At 38.2% G+C, this 19,213-nt stretch overlaps 1 protein-coding gene across 4 annotated transcripts in view; it reads right to left on the minus strand.

Moving 5' to 3' along the window:
- The window catches only part of LOC127655101 (transcriptional enhancer factor TEF-1), a 123,534-nt gene that overhangs the window by 70,619 nt on the left and 33,702 nt on the right, over positions 1–19,213 (minus strand). For all 4 annotated transcript variants that reach the window (XM_052142831.1, XM_052142905.1, XM_052142988.1 and 1 more), the window contains one exon: positions 16,743–16,995. In XM_052142831.1, coding sequence (XP_051998791.1) covers positions 16,743–16,866 — 124 coding nt within the window. In that variant the 5' untranslated portion in view covers positions 16,867–16,995. The remainder of the gene's footprint in view (positions 1–16,742; positions 16,996–19,213) is intronic.

A 19,213-nucleotide genomic window follows, 5' to 3' on the forward strand; every position in this document is an offset into this window, starting at 1 on the left:
ATGAGACATGTTTGAGATCGTAGTTTATAAATCTGAGCACAGCTTGAAACACTGTTGAGATCTCTTCTGTAACTATAGAGGAGATAAATGCAGATTATAGATACTGGCATCTCTCTTCAGTGATTTGCTCTCCTTTTCATCCCATTGCTGTTTAGGAGAATCAGTTGAGTTATTAAAGATTTCTTAATAGTGATTTTCCTTTCCTACGTGTCCTACTCTGGCTTTATTCCGGAAAAAAAATGTGTTCTCCATGCTAATGATGAAATTGCTCAAATTGACCACAACGTTTTACATGTCGTTGTGTTCTCTAATCTTAAAACCACCCTCTTTGTGCAATCTGAGAAGCTGTCAAAAGTATCATGTCACACAGTGGTCAAAAAAATAGCAAATGTTAAATGCCTTGGGTGTTTTGCTTTTAGAGTTGACCAGCCAAGCATGAGCTAGACTAGACAACCCAAAGCACTTTAGCTTTACACCTGGTAGGAACAGAGAATATCTGACTGGTGTGGACATGCAGCCGTAGACCACAGGGTCTTTTAAAAACTGAAAAGGTCAATACCTTAGGGCATGTGTTTGCACAGGTACTATAGATGTCAAGAAATCTAAAGCTTCCACTAAATAACAGAGCAAGTCAATGCAAACAGGGTGACGTTTAGAAAATGTGTTGGTTCTCAGTCAGATCCATGTGTTTTAATGGCATCTTGTAATTTGGTCCAAATGAGCAACACATACTCTTATTTATTGTTGTTAGCAAAAAACATAATATGCTGACAAGCCCCAACAAGGCCGTCAACACTGAGCTTTGTTAAAAGTGGCAGAACCAGGAAGCTTGAGATAAAATCTACGTTCACAACTCTAAAAACATGAATATGTCTCTAAAAACAAATTTACAGTCTTTCTCTCCCAGGAAAAAGGACCGGAAAGACTGATGACTAGTCTTGCACTACACAGATTTGTGCCCAATCAAATGTTATCTAGAATGAGAATTATCCTCCCCCAGTAGAGCCCAAAAGTCTGGTTCCAGAAGTCAAATTCACATTCATTTTCATTCTAGACAAATTGATTTTTAACAATAACTCAGACTTTTAAAAACTGAGGTCATTAATAGATGGTATGCTATTTTTGAAGCCATCAGTATGAGTTATTTCAACTGCATAAACAAAATAAATTTAAAAAAATGTAATAGCTGAATTTCTGGTTAAGTACTACACTATCAATGAACCTGCAGAGAAAGAACCACCAATCACAAAATCCCAGCGAACAAAGAGTGTGAAAACAGCTCAGCAGTGACCGTTTACTTCCATGACACACTGCGAATGATGCAACTGAATTGGTCTCCCTACGCTCACAAACTACTTATATATTTGTATAGATAGGAATAGTTTGCGTTAAATTAAAATAGAATGTTTATATACTTAAAACAACAACTTTAAATCAAGTTTTATATTTTTCTATCGTCTTCAGTCCGATTACATAATTCACAATGCTTCATGGAATTGTAGTTCATTCCCTCTTGAGAGACGTCAATGTAAGCACAGCACTAGCAGCTGTACATCATCGCACCTTTAGCTGGGTAATTCCCAGAAAATTACATGTAAGCCATTGCTCTGTCTGCATTGCATAAGTCTGCTCACAATCTATCACATTGCTGTTTCAGTGTGCTAACACAGCAACCTCCACCACCCCACCACCACCAGTTGAGTCCCGTCCTGCACGGGGGTAGGCTCCTCACCCATGCCTCCTATCCCCGACAACTTCGGACCGCCAGACGGGGCAAAGAGAGACATTACTTTTACGCCAAAGAGAGACATTACTTTTCTGTTTTATATTCATCAAATAAATGTAATCTTCAATTTCACTCAAGTATGCGAGTCTTCCTGATAGAAAGTCTTATATCTTTGTCTTTTTGTATGATTTTCTAATAACATTTTTTGCCACAAATCATGTTGTGATCCACCTCAGAGCTGGTTGGTTTGGTTCATGGATTAGAACTCTTGTGAAAAACTTTATGAATTCCCTATGGAAAAAATAATTCAGGAACCAAGATTGCTGACAACGTGTGCAGGAACTGTTGCTGTTAAAATAATAATAATAATAATAATACAAATGTTAAAAATGCTATGGAATTAAAACAACAATATTTACTCAATTCACCAAAAACATTAAAAAACATAAATCAGCACTATACATTGGTATATGTGTACCAATGTACTGCTCTGCTACTCTTTGTGTTTGTTAGGGTACAAATGTGCACCAAAGAAGAAACATGCAAATTTTTGTCTTTACGTCACAAAATGCAGACAGGCCCCCCTCATTCTCATTTTTTGAAGTCAAAAGGACAGGAGTAATATGAATTTTAGGGCACACAATGAATGATAATTCAATCTGCTTTGTTAGAAACCACTCCAAATATTTCAGGAAAATGAAAAAATCTCACACGGCACAAAGAGAAAGGCACAGCTAGTTTGCTGGTTTGTATTACCCATACAGAATTCATTGCAGCTGTTCGCCTCAGGAACATCTTATTCAGGGCACGGCGCTCCGTGGATTTTTAGGCAAATAAGAACGCGCAAAAACACTAATCATCATGATGCTGCTACCAAAGACCACAAACTGCTTCAAAACCCAGGCAATATTTCCGACTCATTTTGACAGTGCAAAATGTAATAGTTTTGTAATCGCAAATGTGTTTCTTGGGAGGTGTAAAATCACTGAGCCGTGCCAAAGCCACAATTGCGCACAAACAAAATGGAGGGATTATATCGGAGGTGTGTGTTAAGAAAGTTCTACAGACTCCATTCTGAGTGAATGCAGGATGCAGGGGCCTGAGCGGATCCCAGAATTCCTCATCATCCTCACAGCAGGTAGCTAGGGTGCGCCGGCAGTGTGAGCACTACACGGATCGCCACTGAGGCAGGTCTGGGAACAGAGCTCTGGCAGCCCCACGGGGGAGGCCAGGCTCGCTCATTAGGCCTAAATGATCCACAGCAGCCCTGCAAACCAAGTGCCACTTAGTGCCCAGACGCCAGTCCGGCTCTGATGAGATGACTGAGCACACTGCATATCTGTAATAACACGGCAGACAAAAATCTCCACACAATGGCGGCAAATGAGTCCAGCCGACGTCAAGCAGCGCTCTCCCTGTAAATGTCTTTCACTCTTTGGCCGTAGTTGAAATGACACAATATGATAAATGTTTGCCACCTTCAAAGCAAACAGATGAACTGTGGGAACTGTTCTGGTGGCAAAAGCCTGCTAACTGCGAGTGTGATTGTGACTTAAAGCTGCTCGTTGCTCCTGAGACAGATGGACGTTTCACAATTAATAATTGCAACAGCCTCATGTATTCTCACGCTCTTGTCACAATGTGATATTTACACTGCTGTATGGTAATTATTCGAGCTAGGATACTAATAAATGTCATGAAACTGTCTAAGCATGTGCATCTGAAATCCAGTACATACAGTATAAAACCAATTTTCTTTTATACAAAAATAAAAACAGTTAGTTCTGAACCTCTAATCTGATTGGACAAGTTGTGTTCCAAGAGTGCTGATGGGGTAGGTGATACAACTTTAGGTACAAAATATGTGGCCAGTAATGGTATACCATGATACACACATTCAGTTCCCTACCACAAAGGTTGCAGCATTTTATTAATAAGCATTAATTGGATGTTGAGTTAACCGGAACGTTGTCCTTATTTAATGATTTTTTAAAACACTGATGGATAAAATGCTGGCTCTCATTGAGGCCACGTCCACACAAATACATTTTCTTTAAAATAAAAAAAAATGACCATTATTTTGCCATGTTTACACTTCTCATTCACACTAGAAAAACCTTCGAAAAAGTCAATGATGGTACGAAACTGAAAACCCTTAAGGATTAGATGGCAAGGTCTCAGACATTTAAAAAAAGAAAGAAAAGAAAACCATCATGGAGCCATGAAATAGAACTAGCGCACCAGTTTTCAATACCATATTTCAATAACCCATATTTAAGATTCTTCGCGCTCTTCATTTTTTATTTTTCGATCATTTTGTCTGTTAATGCCAACGGCATATATTTTTCCAAAGGTGTGTATTTGGGGGAATTTTGATATTTCAACCTCAGTTCCTATAATACATCTATAATACACTGTGTACACAAAATAATTACACTCAGGACCTTAAGGACAAAAATTTATTTGATCCCAGAGCCATTAAAGCATAAAATCATGCATTCTATGATATTATGCTTTCATTCTGGAGCCCTGGCTTCAAAATAATAATAAAAAGTATATTTTCCACGAGATGGTGACATTTTTCTCATGTTTAGCCTATGGAGCAAATACATGCTTTTTTCCTATTTTGCTGTATTATAGAGCACTGCAGGACAATTGAATAAATGATGCAGCTAAAATTGTGTGGATGTGTTGGTATGGATGCCAGAGAGAGTGTGTGTGTGTGTGTGTGTGTGTGTGTGTGTGTGTGTGTGTGTGTGTGTGTGTGTGTGTGTGTGTGTGTGAGAGAGCGTGTATTTATCACTTTGTGAGGACCAAATGTCCCCATAAGGATGGTAAAACCTGACATTTTTGACCTTGTGGGGACATTTTGTCGGTCCCCATGAGGAAAACAGCTTATAAATCATACTAAATTATGTTTTTTGAAAATGTAAAAATGCAGAAAGTTTTCTGTGAGGGTGAGGTTTAGGGGTAGGGTTAGGTTTAGGGGATAGAATATAAAGTTTGTACAGTATAAAAACCATTATGTCTATGGAAAGTCCCCATAAAACATGGAAACACAACATATGTGTGTGTGTGTGTGTGTGTGTGTGTGTGTGTGTGTGTGTGTGTGTGTGTGTGTGTGTGTGTGTGTGTGAAAACAACAGTGGCAAAGGGTTAAAATCCTGAAAATGAATGAGTATTTGGTAGTTATGGTCAGGACTGATGTTGGTTAAAAAACCAACTCATTGAAAGTGGAAAATAATATTAATATATAGTATTATTATGGCAGTTTTTTGATGCAGACATTTTTGTCCTCTAAGACCTCTGAGTAACATTTCTTTTATTAACGCACAAGGTTAATGCAAAAATAAAGCAAAAGTAACTAATCATAGACCAAAACATTTAATGGTTGTCATAGAATGGAATATTTGTATTGTTTTAAATGCAGGAATTTGATTTAAATAAATAATATTCTTATTATGTTTCATGAAAGAAAAGCAACAATAAGCCACGTCTGTTTATAACATCTGTAACTATGCTGTGCCCAAATAAACAGCTTTTAGTCTGGGGGTAAAACAGTATGCCTGTTGTCTTCTATTCATTCATTACCATTAACGACTGTCCATCTGTGGTTATTTCTGATACTATTGCAACCCTCTTTGCTTTGGACTAATTATCCAGTTAACTGAGTGAATGTTTCATAAAAAATTTAATTTAAAACATCATTTTGTGGGCATGTGAGGAGTTGTGTTTGTTTCAACAATAATGTTATGATGGACAAAATATTTAAACTAGTTGCACAAAGTACTTTGTAAAGGAAAAATATTCTGAATTGGCAACTTTAAAATGCTTCTACCATCTCTTGACTGATGTTTGCACCTTTCAGATGATGAACAAAACTGTGACTTACATTCAGAAAAATACGGTAAGTAAATTTTGTATAACAGCACCGGGACACGTCACTGTTTGTATCACACCACTTGTCCATGTTTGTGGAGTTCCAGACAGGCTGTTGGACTGTGTGTTGCACGCAGCAGTCCTGCTTTGGCTTTGTTTTGAACTATTGTTACTACAAGAGCAAAATCAGACAAAATGACTGGCCAATTTGTGTCTAAAATATGCACTTCCTATCTTAAAGGGATAATTCACCTAAAAATGAAACTTGTCGTTCCAAATGTGTATGATTTTCTTTCTTCAGGGACACAGAAGATGTTAGGCAGAGTGTTTGCTTCTGTTATCTCTTCTGTTGCATCTTTATTTCCATACAGTAAAAGTGAATGGTGACTGAGGCCATCTCCACACAAATCCATTTTCGTGTGTAAACACATTGATTTTGCGATGAAAATGCAAAAAATGGGTTTGGACTGACATGAGTGGGAAGTAAATAATTTTTAATTTTTTGGGTATTATATTCCTTTCAATTTAGGTCAGTACATAAACTGATACAAGCCATCAAACTAGGGAAAACAGCAACAATCTTTTAGCTGTTTGGAACAAGAATCCCAAATTTGTGTTAAATAAAACCTCTTTTTACAGACTCACAGAAAACACATGTCTGCATTACGGACAGCAGCATGCTTGGCACAATATTCATAACAAATTGACTTAAGGAACTGCTGCGTGCACAATAACACCCATTAAATGCAATTTCTTGGAACTCAATGTCCTATTGTGAGTTTCTTGCCATATTTCACATCTGGTCATGTGTTCATTTGTATCCTCCAGAGGGTATGTAATAACACAGGGCGTGCTGAATGGAGGCTCGCAAAGAAGGTGAATTACAGTATGTAAGTGCTGTGTCTTTGCTTCTTTCCTGGCCACTTTCTTCTATCCCTTTTCACGCTCGTCTTATCACAAAGCAGCTGTCGTGATGTTTTTCGCCGTGGTCACAATTAACCTCTAAGGCTGGGCAGGGAGCCAGCCCCGGCACAACTCAGGGCGCTAGAGAGCCCATCAGGTAAACAGTATGATAAGCTTTGCAGCAAAAATAAGACATTGTTTTGAAGTGAGAGGCAGTTGCTATAGTGACTGTTGCTAATTAACTGCATTCAGCCAGGGGAACAAAGGGCTTAAGGGTACTCAGGACGGCGTCTCTCGCAGAGAGCTATGCGCGATGAATATGTACAATCCTGTGGGTCTTTCTGTAACAAAATACCTGTGCCTCTCCTGCTCTCCTCATCGTACGAGCCAGGAGATGTGCGCTGGTCATTTTATCGAGGCGAAAGGCTGGACACCAATTAAAGGACTGTGTGAATCTCTATACCATCAGGTTCTCTACCGCCCTAAAACCAAAATAATCATCCAATCCCCGGCCAACCAAGGTGCTTCATCAGCATGGAGGACCTCTCAAAGGTGATCTCATCAGCTCCTGTGGCATTCTGGAAAATGGCCTGCCAGCTAGCATGTTTCATTTAAGCAACACAGTGGTGCAGAGTGGAGGACGTTACAGATACATTTCCAGAACATTATCAGGTCACTCTTACTCGATTGCCAGCTTTGCCTTGAATCCTAAAGAAAATCTTTCTTATGGTGATCCATCATGTTTAAAGGTAAAGCGTGTCGTTTTTAGGGGCCATTCAGTGCAATCGTGTGCTAGCGTTAAAAAAAGCTAGATGCAGCACAATGAATTGAACAGAATGCAGGTTCTCAAGACACGTTTTAAATGGTGTAGCTCTTTATTCTCGACACGCTTTAAAATGCAGCACTCTTGAAAAAACAAAGACGTGCCACAACAGTATAAGACGGCCCATCTAGAGCATGTTTGTATAGAAAAATTATTTTAAAAAACAGTGCAGACGGGAAATGCATTCAGTGTGAACAGCCCTAAAATGTGCAAATACTGTGGAACTTTCAAAACATTGCTCTGTTTATTTGGGCGGACCAACATGTTAACTTCTGCCTCAACCAGTGCTGTCAGTTTGGGGCAGGACAGCATGTAAAAAACTGTATAGTAGGGAATGAACTACTTTCGAACAAATAGTTTTGGACTAACTACCACTGTTAGAACAAAACAAAAAAACAAGATCATGATCAACAAACACTAAAAATACATGCATAAATACACAATAATGATGAAGTTTAGTCCTTTTAAAGATTAAGCTGCATGTGTCTAAGTGTGCTAATGCATAAGCAATGTAAACTCTGTATTTGTCATGACAATAATGCTTCTTTGAGTGTTGTATCATTGTATCTGTAGCAAAGCTCTGAAAGGCCATGTTTGGGCCTTTCAATGATAAAACAAAGTTTGGCGGGACATTGAGTGCAGCAGATTGTGGCTCCCCTCTCTCTCTGAGTTGTTGTATAGTCTTGTCTTTCAGCTCTGCAGCTGTCACTCGGTCCTAGTGCCAAAGCCATCACACCGTGAACTGTGACCCGTTCACTCACTCAACCATTAACAAGGGCCGTTACAACTGTCAAAACAACAGGGTGCGTCTGTCAGTGGGGTTCCAGGGTAAATTAGAGTAACACACTTGATTGGCATTTTTTGTGAATAGAATTTGGTTAATGGCCAGTTTTTCTACACAAGGGTATTTTGACTCTTGGGTTGTTGTGCTTTTCATTTGTTGCCTGTATATACAAAACAGAGATAACATGCTGTAACTTGAAAATAGGACAATTAAGGGTCTTCTCATTTATGTATCAAATCTGTCTTGAAATTCCTTTGGAGGACTAAAAATAGACTCAAACTAGACGAGTAAATGATGACAGAATTTTCATTCTTGGGGGAAGTATCCCTTTAAGACATTTTTCATTATTATTTTTATTTGATCTTTTTACATTCTTCAAACCAAGTTTGTATTGCAGGACTCAGTGAACATGTTTTGCTTTGTAAACAAAGTCCAAAAATGAACTAGTTGAGGTGACAGTCTGTCTAGCTTTGGCCTGGGATGAATTTAATGTCCCTTTTCTAAGGCTGTTAAAAGTCTGAATATTCTTTCTTCTGCACTGCAGACAAAATTTGGCATTTTGGCACTAAACGTGTCGGATATTCTTCCTGCAGTTGTTTTCTCTCTATCCTCACTCAATGTGCAATCACCATGCCATGACAATAGAGCATCTTATTAGACTTCCCTAGTCTTTTCTTCCAAAAACACCACCCTTCTGTTACACATTAAAGGAATAGTTCACCAAAAAATTCTTTCATCATTTAATCACCCTCATGTCACCAGATGTGTATGACTTTCTTTCTTCTGCAGAACACACATGACGATTTTTAGTCAAATATATCAGCTCAGTAGGTCCATTCAATGCCAGTGACAGGTGGCCAGAACTTTGAAGCTCCAAAAAGCACGTAAAGGTTGCATACAAGTATACATTATGCAGAAGAAAGTCATACACATCTGGGATGGCCTGAGGGTGAGTAAATTATGAGAGAATTTTCATTGTTGGGTGAACTATCCCTTTAAGAACTTAACTAAAATCTCAAAACAATCTTCAGATCTTCAGATGTAGCTAAAACAATGCTGTTCAACTTTGCTGTCAGACATTAGTGCACAAATCTGGCTTGTCTACAGTATGTGATCATCTGCTTGTAATACATCTTGTGAGTGTTTGTTGCTTATCTGTTGTCTCTGCCTGGGGTCTGCAAGACTGTGAAGCTTTACTCCTGAGGCTATGACAGACATAGCTGTTGAGTAAACATGCAACTGGACACCCTGAACAGCTGGTAAAGCTGACCTCTGGTCAATCCCTGCACTCTAACACAGGTCACCATACCCAGTACTGCACACAAATCTCAAGGCGAGATCTCCACTGACAACACTTTCAGGAGATTTTGTTGGTGTCCTGTCCTTTCCAATGGGCTGCATTGTTGTTCACATGTTAAAATATCCAAACAGCTTATAAAAACCCTAAATACTGTATTTAGACTTGTTTTCATGGAAATATTCTTGAATTTTAAGTGTTTTTCATCTCGGCCCATTAGCAATTATTTCACTTGTTTTAAGCATAAACCTAATAAATATATATATATATATATATATATATATATATATATATATATATATATATATATATATATTCTTTTTTTTTTTTTTTTTCTTCTTCCATATTAGAGGTGTTTACTAAGGCAAGCAGCACTGTTACTATCGCACATAGTTTTGGTTAGGAATTTGAACAAACATCTAGTTGTGCTATTACTATTCTAACTTTGCCTGGCTGATGATAAAACGGGTGAGAAATCCCATAGACTTACATAAAAGTAGGGGCTTAAAACATTTCTTTCGATCAGCAATGCCCTAGCAACAACCCACAACTCCTTACCAACCGCATAGCAACGGACGTAAAACACTCTTAGTAACAACATTAAAGGGATAGTTCACCCCAAAATGAAAATTCTCTCATCATTTACACACCCTTGTGCCATCCTAGATGTGTATGACTTCCTTTCTTCTCTAGAGCATAAACAAAGATTTTTAAAAGGATGTTTCAGCTCTGTCGGTCCTTACAATGCAAGTGAATGGTGACCAAAACTTTGAAGGTCCAAAAGGGACATAAAGGCAGAATAAAGATATTCCATAAGACTCCAGTTGTTAAATCCATGTCTTTAGAGGTAATATGAAACAGATCAATATTTAAGTCCTTTTTTACTATAAACCTACTTTTACTTTCGCTTCCACATTCTTGTGTGGAAGTGACGTTCACTGTCACATTCAGCCACCTACAGGTTGTTGCCGGTCAAAGGAGGAGATTGCTGGTAAAAAAGTACATAAATGTTTATCTGTTTCTCACCTACACCTATAATATCGCTTCTGCAGACAAAGATTTAACCACTGGAGTCTTATGGATTATTTTTATGCTGCCTTTATGTCCTTTTTGGGCCTTCTGAGTTCGGGTAACCATTCACTTGCATTGTAAAGACCAACATTACCCCAACATTCCTAGCATTAGGATGGCCAGTTTTGCACAGGCTTCATTCTTCAGAAAATGTCTAGTGTTACTGAAATAAAAAAATTATATAATTATATTAGCTATTTTTGCAGTGATGGTTAAGAGGCAATGCAGCAAGGTAAAATATAGGTCCAACATTTACATTTTAACTTTAATCAATCTCCAAGAGAGTTGCAGTTATTATACAAGGTTGTATGCAAGTATATATTTTGTACAGCTTAATCCACTAGTAAATCTTGCACTTGGAGTAAATCATTTAAGACTGGTCAGCCAACCCTCTTTTTCATAATTTAATCATGAACAGAGGGACTGAGTGAAAGTGAATTTAAGAGCAGAGTGCATGCAGGGCATTCGGGTGGCAGTGTGGCCCAAAACACTTCTTGTAGTGGCAGCTGAGATGCTTCAATGCCATTCCTAATCTTTACATTTCATTTGGCCAGAGGGGGTCACATGAAAGCTGCAAACGACTGCCCCAAGGGCCTTCTGCTTTCACTTGACACTGACCAGCTGTGAGAGACTCCAATGCTGCAGAAAGAAAATATTCCCTCTTTCCATGAAATCACCCATCCAGGAATGGAGGGAAGGGGGGAACAGAGTAGAAGGAGGGACGGGGCACAGCTGGTGACAGCCACAATACCATCTGCTCCTGACTAATAGTTCTTGCTGCTTTACTTACACTCGTGCTACTCAACAACGGCCAAACGAACGGGAAGCCAGCTGCAGAGGCCCACTAAGACTTCTGAGATACCTGATTGACAATTATTCTCAAGTTCTCCAACCATTCACTCTCATGTATTTCCTCTGAGCCCTCAGTTCCACTTCTCACCTCTGGCGATCACCTACGGGACTGATCCAAACACCCTAAGTTCTGAGGGTCCATCGTCGGGCTTTGTATTTTTACCTTGTCATATAACACACTTACATCACGTCTAAGCCCAGAGCGATGTGACAAGTTTCCAGCAACAAGTAATTTCACAGTCCACAGTGAATGTGAAATGTACTGCAACAGAATCACAATCAATCAGAAATATTTGATGTTTGAAGCTGAAGTGTGTCATTTCTGCACCACTTGTCAAGACAAATTTTTAAATTGGCTTGACTGAGACTTTTTGTAAGGTTTATACTAGTTTTAACAGTTTAAAAGTTAGATGGTTAAACAGACATAACAGTTAGTGATGGGTATTGATTAGTGGTCAACCGATATATTGCAGAGGCCGATACATTTTCCCCTTTGGCCGATTGATTTCTTGAGGGCGCTGAGAATCGCCTGCTTGCATGTGAAGTAACTGAGACATGTAAATGACCAGTCATGGTTCATTTTGTTGTTACATGCAGTCGCGTTACTACAATAATAGACGTGTGCAACACTGTGTCATTTAAACGGTCCGCATATCAGAGGCACGGCAGACACTTTTGAGCTCATAATGTTAAAGTACTCGCCTGTTTCATTCTCACTGTCTCTCCTCAACAGTTCCCTGTCTTATCTAATGATAAAAATGCAAATATCAGTAAAACTATTATTGTATACCATCTGCAAATATGCGCATATCTCATTTAAACAGATGTAATAAACCAATCTCACACAACTTCAGCAGAACCAGCGTCCTGTGGAGCGCTCATAAATCTTCCTCTGAAGCACGTATTGTAACAGTCTCTACTCAACAGTTTCCTGTAACTTTTCTAATGATAAAAGGTAAATATCAATAAAACTTCTGTTATATGCCATCTGCAAATATGCAGATATCTCATTTAAACAAAACCTCACGAGAATCCAGCATTTTCTTCCAGTTGTGCGCTCATTTAAATTCTCCTTCCTCTGAAGCGCGTATTACATTAGCCAGAATCAAAAACTTCAGGATCAAAAGTTCCTCTGATTCACAAAACATGATGGTCCGTCTGTGACAATCCAAGCAGGCGATCCATGCCATTTAAACTGTCAGGAGATTGCTGCTCGCGTTGGATCCGCATGAGCGTGAGTGCAACTTTAATTTAAAACTGCTTCACTTGTAAATGTCTTATTCACTATGCACTGTATGTACAATTGGTTTGATTCTGTCTTTTTGGAGAAAATGTGATAGCAAACGTGGACATGCCATCCATGGTTGCTGGACTACTGTTTGTACTGTTATTTCCTTCTTCCCGATATATTAACAATTTTTTCATATGTAGATAAATTACTAAAATGTACCTAAACAGAAATCAGAAGAAACTGCTATCTACCATTTAAAATACAATTTTATATTTTTTTTTACAAATTTAACATTTTGTGTGAAATTGAGTAAATATAGTGCTAAATAAGAGTTTATAAATTTTTTAGCAATTTTATGTTTATGTTATTTACTATATTAAATTGTGTGATATATCGACATTGTATTGGTCTATCGACCACCCTGCTCTCTGGACATCGGCCATTAAAAAAAATCATATCGGTCGACCACTTTCTGATTAGATTCTAATTCAAAAGCTCGCAATTCGATTCTGATTTCTATTCCGATTTAGATTCATACGGGTATATTTCAGTTATAATGTGCATTTTGCTTAAATTTTAAAGAAATTCTCTCCCTGCTAATGCTGTTAATTATTCAGAAGATCATTTAACTGGGTAAATTACAAAAATATAAATATGATAATTTATTGTTTTTTGTATCATTCTGTAACGTTAGCTTTTTAAAAATGAATAAATCCATGTATTCCATCAACAGACAGACAGACAGACAGACAGACAGACAGACAGACAGACAGATAGATAGATAGATAGATAGATAGATAGACAGACAGACCTAAAAAACCTCTGAACCAAGTTTGAAGAATAAGAGTATGTTGGCTTGACAAAGCCTGTGTCTGCATTTGGTCGGCCAAACAAATAGACCCATCCCAGGGACTAAATATCCCCAGCTAATTTGATTGTTGGTGCTGAAGAGGTGCTAAATCATTGACGGGGAAGTTTATATAAGACTAATCTAAATACATTTAAAATCAGTTATTCACATTTCCTGACATTTAATCGTAGAAAACATTCCCTGTCTTAGGTCAGTTAGGATCACTACTTTATTTTAGAATTTATGTCAGAATAATAGTAGAGAGAATGATTTATTTCAGCTTTTATTTCTTTCATCACATATTGGCCCATTCCTCCTGACAGAACTGGTGTAACTGGGTCAAGTTTGTAGGCCTCATTGCTCGGACATACTTTTTCAGTTCTGCCCACAAATCGGATTGAGGTCATGGCTTTGTGATGGCCACTTCAATACCTTGACTTTGTTGTCTTTAAGCCATTTTGCCTTTGACTTTGGGGGTATGCTTGGGGACATTGTCCATTTGGAAGACCCATTTGCGACCAAGCTTTAACTTCCTGGCTAATGTCTTGAGATAGCTTCAATATATCCACATAATTTTCCTTACTCATGATGCCATCTACTTTGTGAAGTGCACCAGTCCCCACAACATGATGCTGCCACCCCCATGCTTCATGGTTGGGATGGTGTTCTTCGGCTTGCAAGCCTCACCCTTTTTCCTCCAAACATAACGATGGTCATTATGATCAAACAGTAAAATTTTTGTTTCATCAGACCAGAGGGCATTTCTCCAAATAAGTAAGATCTTTGTCCCCATGTGCACTTGCTTTTTTTATGGCAGTTTTGGAGCCTTCCTTGCTGAGCAGCCATGTCGATATAGGGCTTGTTTTACTGTGCATATAGATACTTGTCTACCCGTTTCCTCCAGCATCTTCACAAGATCATTTGCTGTTGTTCTGGGATTGATTTGCAATTTTTGCACCAAATTACATTAATCGCTCGGAGACAGAATGCATCTCCTTCCTGAGAGGTATGATGGCCGCATGGTCCCATGGTGTTTATACATGTATACTATGTTTTGTACAGATAAACGTGGTACATTTAGGCATTTGGAAATTGCCCCCAAGGATGAACCAGACTTGTGGAGTTCCACAATTTGTTTTTCTGCGGTCTTGGCTGATTTATTTTAGTTCTATCTGATGCCAAGCAAAGAGGCACTGAGTTTGAAGGTAGGCCTTAAAATACATCCACAGGCACACCTCCAATTCAGTACACCTCCTATCAGAAGCTAATTAGCCAATTGCCTAAAGGTTTGACATAATTTTCTGGAATTTTCCAAGCTTCTTAAAGGCACAGTTAACTTCTGACCCACTGCAATGTCTGTAAACAATTGTTGGAAAAATGACTCATGTCATGCACAAAGTAGATGTCCTAAACAACTTCTGTGGAGAAATGAAATCTGTGGAGTGTTTAATGTGCAAAACTTGGCATGGCCAAGCGATTTTATTAATATCAGTTTGCATGAGGTGACAACAGAAGAGAAATCTATATGCTTCAGCCTCAATAAAACAGGAAACACACTTTCAGGAGAGTTTTTAGCCTTTTACAGTACTGTCTGAAGCACAGGTCCAGCAAAATAGTCTACCCTTATTAGGGGTATGGGGACATGCATACTTTAGGAGCAGCATTTTTACCTTTTTACAATTATATATCAGGCTACAAACTTAATGCTGAACTTAACATAGACATTATTCATCACTGTCAAACACAGGATGCAGGTTTTGATTCAACATATCGCCGTCACCGTATGAACAGGGAGAGCCGTAATTGACACCTACATAACGCAAAATAATCTGTGTCCTCTATTAAAAACCTGCCATTTTTAGTGAAGTAAACTCCACACATTGTTCATTCCAATAGGATTTTTGAGTGTAAAACATGTTGAAGATTAGCAGACAGGTGGTCAGTTCATTAAGTTATGCACCGTTTCCTCACAAAAGCAGTTTATTATTCTTGTCTCTTGTCTCCTCGCCAGTGAATCGTCGTAAAAATGTCTATGGGACTGCTGCGTTATGTTTTTTTGCTAACTTTGCAGGCTCACCTTGGAAGAAGTAGGACTCTGATTGTTACAAAGCAGATTCCGGGGTTGCTAGGTTACGTGGGATGTTCCACCATTACCAAGAGAGAGTTGTTGTGAAACATGCAGTTGGAGTGCACTTAATAAAGATTCAACATTTAAGTTTACCTCCTCATCTGCTCTGTGTATCATGTCAGTATATATTCCACTTGATTTATTTAATTTCTATTTTTACAGAGTGAGAAACATTCCAAACGATACAGTTTGTGTGAGCTGTCTGAACAATTCAAACCATTTTGCTAAACCGTTTGAATTATTCATTGAAGGAATCAACTCAAATGAGCAATCAATTCATAAATCGGGTATCAATTAAATTCAATTCAAAGTGGCTTTATTGGCATGACTGTAAACAATACAATATTGCCAAAGCAGGGGTTGTGTAAAAACCTAGTTTGGGTAAAAACCTAGAGGTTGGGTATCACTAGTTCAGATTCTAAACAGGCGACAGAAATATGGGACACGACATGATTGCTAAAATATTGTCAGGGAAAATGTTTCTTCATACAAATTAATCTGCTGGCTGTTACAAACATTTGCTGGGGGTGCAATTGGGTGCTATGGACTTTCTTGGGGAGGCTGAATCACATGCTAGACCGTCCCTAGTGCCGCCTCTGTCCCATCCCAAACTCACACAATCGGTTGAGCATGTTCAAACTAACAGAGCAACTTTTTTATTTTTTAAAGTACCACAGAGCTACAGTGTTGCACTTCTTGAGTAAATTAACCAACAACATTGCATAGTTATAGTTGTCTCAGTATGTTAAGCCTGGATATGGAAGTAGGAAAGTATCTTAACATTGAAAAATGAAAGAACTGATCATCTGATGCATCTTGCACACAAAAAAATTTATTGGATGACTTAACACAACTTCCAAGAGTCGCGCGGTGCACTAGTCAGCCTGGAAATAAAGTCACGTTTACAAAGTACCAGTTTGACAAATGGTACCAACTATTTCAGATGAACCCATCTCTAAACAGCATGCAAAAATCAAATATGAACTGTGGTTGATAGTTTTACCTGTCGATCAGATTGTCTCTTCAAGTCTAAATAGGTGGTTCCTGGCCAGAATAAGCTGAAAATTGGACCAGACTTTGCTAATAGTCAAAAGTCTGGCAACACAAGACTAAGTTTCATATGAAATGGATTGTTTGCTTTGTCCAATCTTGTTGTTTTTCTTTAGTAAATAGTTTGGAAGAAGAACCGTTTTCTTACCATACATCTTGCCCTCATCCGAGAGGATAATTTTGCGACGTCCACAGGGTGGGTAGATAGCAAGCGCCTCCTGGAAGCTCTGCTCAATGTCAGGGCTCCACACCCCCTCAGCATCATTATCCATGGGCTTGTCCGCCGAGTCGCTCAACCTCTCAATGTCCTCGGCAGAGCTTTCACTGCCACTCCAACTGCTTGGATCAATTATGGCGGTTGAGACCTCCAAGCCGAAGCCTGGAGCAGACTACAGTGAATCCTGGAAGTGATAAAAAAAACACATGGCTGTGGTTGACCAATATTGTTTTTTTCATAGCTGATGCCAATATCTATAGAGAAGGGTGGCTAATGCCTGATTTAATGCCGATCTACAGTACTTAGGTGCATATTTTTCACTAAAACCTTTGTCTTAAGACAGTTGTTTTATATATTCTGCTTTTAGTGTATCAGTAGGAAATATCAATTTTAGATTACAACATTCCCTTTGCAAATAGAATTGAATAGAAGAAGAACAAGGAGTCCTACAACAGACGTTATGGCCCCCACAGAGTGCAGATCTCAACATCATTGAGTCAGTCTGGGATTACATGAAGAGACAGAAGCAATTGGGACAGAAATAGAAGAACTGTGGCAAGCTCTCCAAGAAGCTTGGAACATCCTATTTGCCAAAAACCAAGGAAAACTGTGTCCAGGTGTACCTAGGAGAATTGGTTTAGCTTTTTTATGTTTACCGGACATTGTATGATGTTTATAGATAAATTGTGCCTAAAACTTTTGCACAGTACTGTATTTTTAATACAATGTAATAATAGCAAATAAGATGTACACAAAAATGCTGATTTGAAAACATATTTTAAATTAGATTTACTCAAAATCACTAGATTTAGTCAATTTTGGAACTGGTGAAATGTAGCCAAAACTGGCAAAATATAGGCCTTTTCAGTATATCGGTCTACCTCTACTCTCTACAACAAATAAACCTTTCTGTGAGGAGGTTTAAAAGTGGGGTCAAGTCTATAATAAAGCAGGAACATAGATTTCAAGTGAAGTGTGTAATTTCCACGGCACTAGCGGCACCAAACGGAATTTGAAAAATAACCGTTTCCAAAGAGGTTACCCAAATACTCCTAACACCGCCTCTATCCAGACCCCATGTGTATTTGTCCAGGCAAACAGATACATTCCTGCCCTAGACTCGTGCCATTGGTTGAATCAGAAGTTGGTATGTTGGACTGCTCAAATAGTGCAATGTTTTGAATGTGCCGCAGAGCCAGTGTTCACACTTTTCAGGAAGTCAAGCTACGAAGGACTCACTTGTAGTTGTCTCTGCACATTGAACTGGCACAGGAGAAAGCCTTCTGACATTGAAAGAAATATGCACTTCACCTTTAACTACACATCACTGCAAAATCAAATTTGCTCTTTTCTTTAAATTGTCAAGGGTTGGATGATCAAAGTGAACACTGAAATGAAATCACCTTAACACTAGTGCCCCCTAAATTAGTTTCTTCTTTCTTAAAGGGAGTTATGACTAAATTAATTCTGAAGACAGGCATGTCAAATTACTACAACTGAAATACAAATGACTGAAGAAAAAGTCTGACTAGAAGGTATAACCTTAAAACACTTAAAAATATTTCTCCATAATAATGCAACAAAACCATAAAATTGCAGACCTTTTTCTCTGTAAAAATGGCATTCATTGTGAACGACACTTAAAATATGTTTTGTCCAGCAACCAACATTTTAAAAAAAATCTAAATTAACTGGTTTTATTGAGGGGAAAAATACTTTTTAACATGACTAAATTAATCCAAATACAGTAGGTTTCAGCAACAGGGGTAGATCAAGAAGAAATAGATCATTATGGTAACAATTGCACATTACCACTTCTTACAGTGTATATTATATTTCTCCTCATAGACCCATGGCTTGTGTTCTTGTGTTCCAAAAGTTTCTAATTTGGAGTGCAAGAAAACTGACCCTTCACTAAGCTCTGTCTTAAAATCACTGCTGACCAATCCTGTCTTAGTAACTGTTGCCCTGCCACAATTACTCTGACACGATTTTGCTATTTTCCAAAGACAGGCTATGAAATTAATGTTAGGTTGAGTACTTTTAAGTGGGATTTTATCTAAATAATATTAACAAATATAAAACACATTGTTGCTGGGTCATTTGTAATAGTGACACATGTTACCCAGAGAGGATGTACGCAGTGTTTTTCTTTCTTTTCTTTTTAATAATCTTTGAATAAATCTGGAGAGGAGTATGTTATGGATTAAACTGTCAGCCCTCATTCCCACATGAACATATAACATCTGCAACGACACCTACATTTGCTCCAAGGTAAATTAAAGCAAATAACCGAACGTTCATTTACTGTATGTATTGATTCAAGTCAAAGTAAAAGCAAGAATAAATAAACAGTTCACAGCATCAAAATGTGTGTGTTTTGAGATGTTAAACAGCTCTGT

Source organism: Xyrauchen texanus, chromosome 1 (assembly GCF_025860055.1).
Source record: "Xyrauchen texanus isolate HMW12.3.18 chromosome 1, RBS_HiC_50CHRs, whole genome shotgun sequence".
NCBI classification, from domain to species: Eukaryota; Metazoa; Chordata; class Actinopteri; order Cypriniformes; family Catostomidae; genus Xyrauchen; species Xyrauchen texanus.